The sequence below is a fragment of the Halyomorpha halys genome, unplaced genomic scaffold, assembly GCF_000696795.3.
Source record: "Halyomorpha halys isolate HHAL.00 unplaced genomic scaffold, Hhal_1.1 Scaffold114.1, whole genome shotgun sequence".
Taxonomy (NCBI): Eukaryota; Metazoa; Arthropoda; class Insecta; order Hemiptera; family Pentatomidae; genus Halyomorpha; species Halyomorpha halys.
In genome coordinates this window covers 478414-488619 of record NW_027110293.1, presented here as the reverse complement: position 1 = coordinate 488619, position 10206 = coordinate 478414, and the positions used below count along the sequence as shown (strand labels likewise).

General features: G+C 31.3%; 1 protein-coding gene across 1 annotated transcript in view; it reads left to right on the top strand.

The window, feature by feature from the left end:
* Positions 1-2847: 2847 nt before the first annotated feature.
* LOC106677931 (RNA-binding protein 24-B) overlaps positions 2848-10206 on the top strand; it is a gene marked incomplete at its 5' end in the record, with an annotated part of 100360 nt that continues 93001 nt past the window's right edge. Inside the window, 1 exon segment of the mRNA XM_067048448.1 lies at positions 2848-2905. Coding sequence (XP_066904549.1) covers positions 2848-2905 — 58 coding nt within the window.

Sequence of the window (10206 nt, the reverse complement as noted above, 5' to 3'; positions counted from 1 at the left end):
GTTTTGTTTCTATTTTTTGAGATATAGAGCTCCGATTGAAAAATTAGTTTTTTTATCGTTTCGAAACAGCCCCCATTTATTTTATTCCCCCTACCTATACTTGGCAGACTCATCAGTTTTGACTATTAATCATATATAGTTTTCATGAAAGTAATCAAAAATTAGGGTGAGATCACTGACTTTTTTCTCCTCTTGGGCTTTTGTACTAATAGGGGTTATTTTCTAAACTGTGTTTTCTTTGTATATTGGCCCAATACTAGTCGGGGTGTCAAAAACTAATCTATAGAATGAATCAAAACAAAGTAAAAAATAATATATATATTTTTTCAAGCAAAACAATCGATATGTTAATGTTTTTAGGTAATATATTACTGATTATCATTCTTTATTTTATTATGTTTTTAATTGTGGAATCTTCCATCGTTTCTTCTATTTTTCTATTTCACTATATTTTGAATATATTTGATATATTGAAGATCACAATTACCAATATACTTAGAATAGCGACATAGGAGGCAGGTGGGTGTAGGTAGGTCAGCTGATGAGAAACCGATAACTCCCCGCCATTCGACAGGGACTGCCCTCGACCAATAGGGGACCGCCAATTCCCAAACCCGATCTCATTGGTCCGCTAACCATTTACATAATGCACTTCCAAATAAGAAACAAACAGAGATTGAAAGGTTCCCTCTGCCATCGGTTTCTTATTGGCCCATATTTCTACTCACTCAATATTGCATAATATATGAGAACCTTTTATTGTCATGTATTAGTTTTATCAAAGGCATGTGTGTATATGTATTTTGAGAATTTTTTTCTTGACTTAATAATATATGTATAAGTTTACCAAATTTAATGTTCTCATATTGATACCATATATCGAAAAAAAAATTATTTTAAATAAATAATTATTAAAATTTTACCGACTTATCAATGTTATATGAGACTCATCGCTGAAAAGTGAAAATATTTTGATATAAATAAATTAAATTAAATTTACAAACAAATGTAATTTTTTTTATGTTTATAATTTTACTACTTAAAAATTATTTAAGAGAATATTTATAAAGTGAGTTTTTGTTCAATCTACATCACATTAACGAATACATTTATACTTTTCGATTTATCATGGTTAATATTAGAGGCAATTTGTAGCCATGGGAGTTCGGGCATCTACCTTTTGTGCAAAAACCTCTAAATTGTTTAAATCTTCTGTTATTCTTATGAATATGTTAATCAGAATGCTGAATTCAATGATTTGCATTTTTTTTTTTTTAATAATATTTTCAAGTATTAAAATATAAACTTTAATTAGTTAAAAATTAATTTTTCCATCATTAAAATCATGTTTTCTTATAAATAAAATTCTAATTCATAGTAGTTAATTTTATTATTGTTCTCATGTTATGTAGGTTACTCCTTCCAGAAAGGACCCCGACTTCAATAAGTAAATATAACATACGCAAACGTTGCTCCAATATGTCCACTTTTAGGAGAATATAGTCTCATCACAAAAATCGATGAAACTCATTTTTTCTTCTTTATCAAAAATATGAAAAAAAATTTCTAGTTTTAAGTTAGAAATGGTCGTAGAAATTTAGAGAAAAAAAACCTACTTTTGAAAAATTACAGTTTGTACACTAAGTTTTGTTTGTATTGAGTTGGACGAAATATTTTATGTTGGATAGTTTAAAACATTTCCCTAATATAACGTCAAACTATTGTCATTAAGATCAGGTCTGCGGCTCACAAATATTATTTTATGGTAAAACCACTTACGGTGAATTCGTTTATAATTTATACATTTTATATTTTGTTTTATAATATTGATTTGATTATAAGAAACAACACTCATCTAAATGATTAGACACATTCCATTTTGGAGTTGTTTTTTTTTCACACTTCCCTCCACAGTTCAAATCTGGCTAGGTCAACTTTTATTTAGTGACAGTTCCACGGAATGAAGACTTATCCTCTCTTCCATAGTATGGGGGTGGTAACCTGTAGCTAACCCCCTGTCTGGTCAGAAATGACTTGGCAGGTGTTTAATTTGGATATTCCCCGGAGTGAAAGTTGGAGGATATTACCCAAATTAATTATTATGTGCTGGTATGGCTGGTTGGAATAAAGAACTACTTATAATTTGCTGGTAATGAGTGGACTGTATGTATAATAAATTGATATCATATACTTTTAAAATAAATAACCTCTATTCTCTCTTTATAAGTTTTCTGACACAATTTGCTGTACGGTTTGAACAGAATAGTTACAATATGGTTAGTTTGTTAGTGATAGTTTGGTTTCATTACATTAATTGATTTAAATATTACATTTTACTTGTTTGATATTCTTGAGGCTTGAAGGTTGGTTCTGGTGTGAATATGAAGATGAAATAAGAGTTCCCTCTTGTTTCTTTCTTCTCATCCTCGTGCCACCGCCGCCTGAGTATAAAGTTTTACTTCCTCATCATTATTATCAGAAGAGACCTTAAAGAGTTCTTTCTCTTTCTTCACCTGTCCAGGTCAAGATGGCTACTCAAATTGGTTCTTACCCCTATTTTATTTGGGATCAAGATGGCTGCCCAGGTCTCCTACCACTTATCTTTGCCACTAAATGGCATAATGAATTTCAGTTCAGAAGTGAGGGGGCGCCTTACTTAAACAGCAGGAGTAAAAAAATATATATTCTGATATTTCACCGTGGGGCAGCGCTGAATTAAAAAAAAATTAAATCGCACAAGTTCTGCGATTTAATTTTTTTTTAATTATTCGATAATATGTGTTTGTTTTAATTTTTCCAATGGTACTTATCTAAATATATATATTAATAATATTTTTTCTATTTCAGGTCTAACTTTCCCTGGTCTTCGAACTGGTTACCCCGCTGTTCTGCCGGCGCAGTATGGGTGAGTACAAACCTTCCAATTCTATCCTTTAACACCCCTGTCCTCTCTCATTATATTCGTCAAATTTCAAATATTTTTTTCTGCTCCCTCTAAATCTCTCTGTCTCTCTCCCTATCTCTCTCTTTATGTTTCTTCGTTACATTTAAATGTTGACCATTGAAATCTTTAATCTTCAATTGGTTTCCAAAATATTGAATGAAGTGAAAAGTAATTTTTTTGGGGGGGAGGGGATGGGAGGATATTGGCGCTTAGTAATATGCCAGTGGCTCAGGATTCTGATTTGTCACTTCTATATGGAATCCATTGGAAATATTATTCAAAGGGTTTACATAAGAACCCAGTAAAGAAATTAATATATGGGGTCTTTTTGCTTATAAAGGATTGGCAAAGACCGTTGTATTGCCGTGAGAAAGTTGGCTAAATCCACCTTAAGTTGAGAACACCAACCTACACTAGAGCGCCATGAAGATCTAATGAAACAATTCATTTGTCTCTTCAGTGCCTTACCCCACAATTTAACATTGCAGCACTTGGCAAAAATAGAGAATGAGAGAATCTGTTGCTTTTCTTTCTAGTAATATAAAGGTATAATTAAATACATATATACATACATAAATACACTTTTCAATGAAAAATAGCAAAATTATTAGTCGAGCGTATGTTATTAATGGTGAGAAGATTGTTCGTGTAACGATTAGGAAGCAACACAGAATAATAGGAAAAAATATTTAACTATTCAACTACTTTACTAAAGTTCTACAACTTATGTTACATTGTGATTTCATGACGTGAGAGTACACTCGAAATAAAACGTAAGGTGTGAGGCAACGCTAGATGAGTTTTCATTTAGATTAAAATATTTCGAAAATTAAGAATCGAAGCTTCATACTTAAGTGAGGAAAATGTTCATCATTTCATCCTTTTTATTATGACCCATAGTTCAAAATTGTATCTTGATGCTTCAACGAGATAAAGTGGTGAAACATTAGTAATGATAGTGCCAGAAATAAGATAACGAATTTTTGAACATTTGCATTAAAATAACAATGTGTAGCAAACCATATGTGTTAGGAATTTCATTATTCATGAATAATTGTATTCAGGGGAATATTCCATATATTAGTTTTTTTTTTACGTATCTATGCTTTTCTCAGCTACCAAAATTAAAAAACACATTTTCAGTGAAATTCAATGTTTTTTTTTTTAAATTTTCAATTGAATTATTTATTTTAGAAATATAACACAAAATTATTATTCTTTTTCTTTTCTTTTTTTTGCTTAATAGATAGAAGTAACTATAATATATATACCTATAATAATAACTATTAATAGTAACTATAATAATATATATACTAACTCTAATAGATAGAACTAATTTGTATTACTTTTATATCAAATTTGTAATAAAAAAATTTTAGTATTGAGAAAGATTTTTTTTGTGATGAGAATATTTTTTCTGAAATAAACGATTCAACTGAACGGCTTGGGCAAGAATTATCGAACTATCAATAAAAATATCGATAAATAATACTCTAAAACTTTAAAAATCGACTTTTTATTTTTCTCACTGTTTAGATAAGGAATGGATAAAACAAAATACATGGTTAGCAGTAGAAACGCGAGCAATTTCGGTGATATAAATATAGGAAGAAATATGTTTGAACAGGTTGATATGTTTAAGTATTTAGGTTCTACGGTAACTAAAAAAAACGAAATGGATGAGGAGATAAAAGCTAGGTTGAAGGGAGGAAATGCTTGTTATTTTTCAATTTCGAAACTGCTTAGCTCATACCTTCTGTCCAAATACATAACAATTGGAATTTACAAAACTATTATCCTTCCCACTGTTCTTTATGGATGCTAGATGTGGTCTCTGGGATGAACAGCGCCTTAAGGGTTTCTTAAATAAAGTATTACGCAAAACATTCCGACCGAAAAAGGATGAATTAACGGGAGAATTTAGAAGATTACACAACGCTAAATAAGGGACCTACATTCAATAAATATAATTCAAGTTATAGCTTTACGGTTTAGATAAGCGTGTATGGTTGTAGGGCTTAGTAACGAGCGGATCCCTAAAATGTTAATAAACCCTGAACCAACGGGTAAACGTCCGAGGGTAGACCGAAACGTAGATGGGAGGATTGCGTAAAACTAATTTACTATAATTTGGTTCAGAGGGGCATCACTGGAAGGGTGAATGCAGAGAGCGTTTAGTGGTATCGCCATCGATCGTTCGGGTTCGTTAAGACTTCATGATTATTATTATTTTAGATAAGGAATGTATTGTATTCCTGTCAATTTTTTCACGAATTTATGTGTTTAAGGAAAAATGTATTTTTGGGAAATTTTTATTTTTTTTTTGTTTAAATTTTCTAAATATAATATCTTATATTTTAAAAATGTCATAAATGGGTATAAAGCATACATAGATATAAAGGCTCAAAACTATTAAATGTACTTTCAAGGGCATGTTATTAATTCATCTGCTTTGTTGGACGAATTCAACCCTATTTCATTTCTTATGTTCTTTCTTCTCGTTTCAAGATCAGCTCATTTTCAACATTATTTATATTTTATTCTTTATTTATTATCTTATGGCTATTAAAGGAACCATTAAAAATGATAGTGCCAGAAATAAAATAAGGAATTTTTGAACATTTGCATTAAAATAACAAAGTGTAGCAAACCATACGTCTTAGGAATTTCATTATTCATTAATAATTGTATTCATGGGAATATTCCATATATTAGTTGTTTTTTTTACGAATCTATGCTGAGAAAAAGCTACCAAAATTAAAAAACACATTTTCAGTGAAATTCAAAGTTTTTTTTTTTTTTAATTTTCAATTGAACCATTTTTCTTTTTAGAAATATCACAACACAAAATTATTATTCTTTTTCATTTCTCTTTTTTTTTTTTTTCTTAATAGATAGAAGTAACTATAATATATATACCTATAATAATAACTATTAATAGTAACTATAATAATATATATACTAACTCTAATAGGTAGAATTAATTTGTATTACTGTTATATCAAATTTGTAATAAAAACAATTTTTCTACATTTTATTCTTTATTTATTATCTTATGGCTATTTATGAAAGGAAACAAATGTTTCTGCTTTAAGAATTTAGGGGTCCATTATAGCGATTGACTGAGGGGGGATATTAAAAAAAGATGTATTTTGCTATTAACTCCAAGGACACGAATTCGAATCCGGCTGAGAGAGATAATTATTTATTCTGTTACTGTAGTCGTGAGTTAACACTGTGGGTTCGGGAGCCCTCCGGTGTCAATCCAGCCTCATAAAATGGGTATCTTTAATTGAATATAAATCTGGTTGTTGAGCCGGATTCTGACCAAATCACCTCCTTAAAGTATTTCTTTATAAAGTCCTCTACCCCTGACTCTTCATGGTTTGTAGCTGTACAAATTTATATCTATTTTTATTTCTATTTATGTTTTATTAATAATAAACCATAATTAAAATGAGGTGTAGATAGTTGACCGTAGATTAATGATTGGAGAAGTTTGTCGGGGGGGGGGGCGGTCAGCAAAGAACAACATAAGTGAACAAAACCAAATTTATGCCGACGTTTCGACCTGAGTTCAGGTCTTCATCAGGGTTATAGAACAAAAGAGATAACAAAAAAAAATTTAGAGAAAGATAAAATTGAAAAGAAATAGTATACAAACAAATTTGGAATTATACAAAATATTGAATTGAATCATAAATGATAAAAAATTTATAACTGATAATTGAATAGTAAAAAAAATAAAATTGATTGATAATCGTGGAATTGTATGGTAGTAAATTGAAAACCGTGACAGATGAAATATAACATCATGTAGGTAAGAAGATATGTATAATATAAGATATGCAAGTATCTTTCAGTTTTTTAAACACTACTTGCATATCTTATATTATACATATCTTCTTACCTACATCATATTATATTTCATTTTTCACTGTTTTCAATCTACTACCATCAAATTCTACGATTATCAATCAATTTATTTTTTTTACTATTCAATTATCAGTTATAAATTTTTTATCATTTATGATTCAATTAATATTTTGTATAATTCCAAATTTGTTTGTATACCATTTCTTTTCAATTTTATGTTTCTCTAAATGTTGTTGTTATCTCTTTGGTTCTATAGCCCTGATACTCGGGTCGAAACGTTGGCATAAAATAAATAAATTTGGTTTTGTTTATTTATGTTGTTCTTTGCTGACCGCACCCCCCAACAAACTTCTCCAACCATAATTAAAATTTTATCTTATAAATATCTCTAAATAATTAACGTCTATTTGGAAATTAGGAATGTGCCAAGTTGGTTTCATGGTTAATTGACACCTAAATTAGGGTCTTCTACATTGTCAGTCATATATTCTGTCCCTTTATAAGGACGCCTGACGACCAGTATATTTTCCTAATACGCATTGTATTTTGTAACAACTGTCTCAATGTGATAATATCAGATATTAATATTATCGACAAGTTCTGATGCAATTTGTATGAGTGATTGTATTATTATCATATCTGAAACCCGAACATTTCCACGTCACTATACTAACTAGACCAGAGCTGACAGGTGGGGTATGTAGGTTATGAAATATGCATTACGCAATTCATTTCAGTTTTATACCTGTCATGTTGACCTTACAAATAATATGGCCGTTTCTCTTCCGACGGATGTGTTGTTTTATCAATTTATAATAAAAGTCCATTTCGCCAATTGGACAAATATTTTTGTTATAGGATATTTCATTTTGAAATGAGGCGACATATGGAAATATAAGGTTATAAAAATATTATCGGTTTACCTATGGCCAGTGAAAGGAGTACAATATTCTTAATGATCGTATCGATTGTTGGCACTCGGCCATTACGAAGAAGAGGTTGTCACTCAAGAGGGTTCAATGCGCATATTATGATTCGTTAATTTGGTAAAAAGGCTTTCCATTAATTCCTCCCGCTGAAAGGGAAACTCGACATAAATTATTCCGTTACCAAACAAGGTATCTCGAAGCCACCACCAATCGGTTCATCACGAATCACATCCTTAAGGAACAACTTTCCAAAAGATAAATGATGCTTCCGAAATTATATTCATTAATTTAATTTTGAGTATACATTTTTGGGACGTTATTTCTAATATGCTTCTTGTTAAAATTTAACTACATTAAAAAACGTTTAGCCTGGAATCCTCACACCAGACTGAAAAGACAGGAAACTGCACGTCGATTTCTACTATTACAGCACTTACTAGACAAACGGTCTAAATTTCCAACACATTACAAAAGACTGATCTACATGACTGTAATAAGGCCAATCTGGACATATGGAGTTGAGCTTTGGGGCTCCACTAAACCTTCGAATTTCTCTCGTATCCAATCCTTACAGTCCAAAATCCTTCGTAAAATTCTCAATGCTCCTTACTTTGTCACAAATAAAATCATACATAAAGTAACCGATCTACCCCGAACCAGATATCACTCCTTCCATTATAAACTCTCTAACCACTCAAACCCCCTAGTTTCTAACCTTGAATCCTCTCCCATTCCTGACAATCCTCCGAGGTGCCTGAAAAAAAGATGGCCACGAGACCAGCTAATGTAAAATGTCATTAGAGTGCTACCAAAGGGTTGTTTCTCTACACGCCTGCAACACTCCAATTTAACTTAGATCAGATTTACTAAATGTATTATAATGTACAGTTGTAAATAGCAATAAATTAATATTAAAAAAAAACTATATCACATGTCACATTTTCTCTAGTTTACATATACTACCACCCAATATCACAAACAAATACTGTAAGTTATTTAGGACTTAATTAGATTGACATAGAGTCCAAACGTCAAAACAAAACGTTAAGTACTAAATTTCCGACTTAGACAATTGCATCCCATATTACACAGACGTTCTAAGTCACTCAGGCAGAAACCTAACGTATATTACGTCCTAATTACTTACTAAAACCCATATGGACCTGATAAAAAGAATTTTTAATCGCAATTTTTAAGACTGGCAACAAAATCACCACTTTACGTTTCAAACGAGACCATTTACACTAACCTACGTATTCCGACTGTTACTAATACATGGTTAAAAATAGTTAATACATAATACTTTTATTAAATACCTGGTGGGCTCATATTATACTGAGTATAGTCTGGTGCAAAAGACAACCATAGTTATCTACAATCTATCTATCTAAGTCTTGTATGAGGATTCCATGTCAGTCGTTTGTCCAGATAAGTGGGGTATCATTAAAAGATACTGTGGGGCAAGACGAAGGGTAAATTTGATTTGGTGGGATTTATTGGAATTTATTTTAATCCTCCAGTTTTGGCACCATTCTTCAAGGGTGGTGATGTGGGATTGGAGGGATTGGGATAATATAATACAATGGAAGGATCATTATTCACTGACAATTGGCATGTGTCATCGGCATGCGTGGTGAGAATAGTGTTAGGCTGGGTTGGGATGTCAGCTGTAAAAACTGTATAAAGGATAGGACCAAGGATACTACCCTGAGGTACACCAGCAGAGGGAAGAAACAGGGATGAATAAGCGTTGTTATGATTTAATTGAAATTACCTGTCTGAGAGATAAGAACGGATAATGAGATAATATGTAGGGGGTAGGAATTTACGGATCTTGTATAGCAGTCCTGGGTGCCAGACTCGATCAAAATCGTCTATTTCTTAAAAAAACAAAAGTGCATTTACTGCAATTCCTAATACCTTGATTTGGTATTGTTGTAATTTTTTTTCTTTTTGTTAATGGATGCTGCAACGCAGACTTCACAGCCATGAACTTAGTATTGTTTTTAAATGAGAATATTTGTTTAAGGTTTAAATTTAGATTTTCTATTTACGATAAGATACTGCATTGTTAACCTTGCCTAGATTTGGGTTCGTTTAACGTTGATATAATGATTCCAGGTGGCGATCGTGGGGGATTCCCAGGTATCTTCACACACACATTTTAACTATAAATTGGTTAACATTTCGGACCTGAACTGTCCATTTTCAAATCAAACCCCTAAAATTATATATTATTTAATGTTTTGCGGTATGTAGATCTTTCGCGTCTTTGTTGATTCTGTCTCTCCACCTGGTATTTGACTTTGCAATTGTTAAACGCTGATCTAACTTCGTCAATTAATAATTTATTAAGGTTATTGTCGAGCCGAGGTAATTTATACTGACTGCTGCAGGAAATGATTTGAAATCTACGCTGACTGGATTTTTTTACTTACTACTTGTTTTGAGGATTTT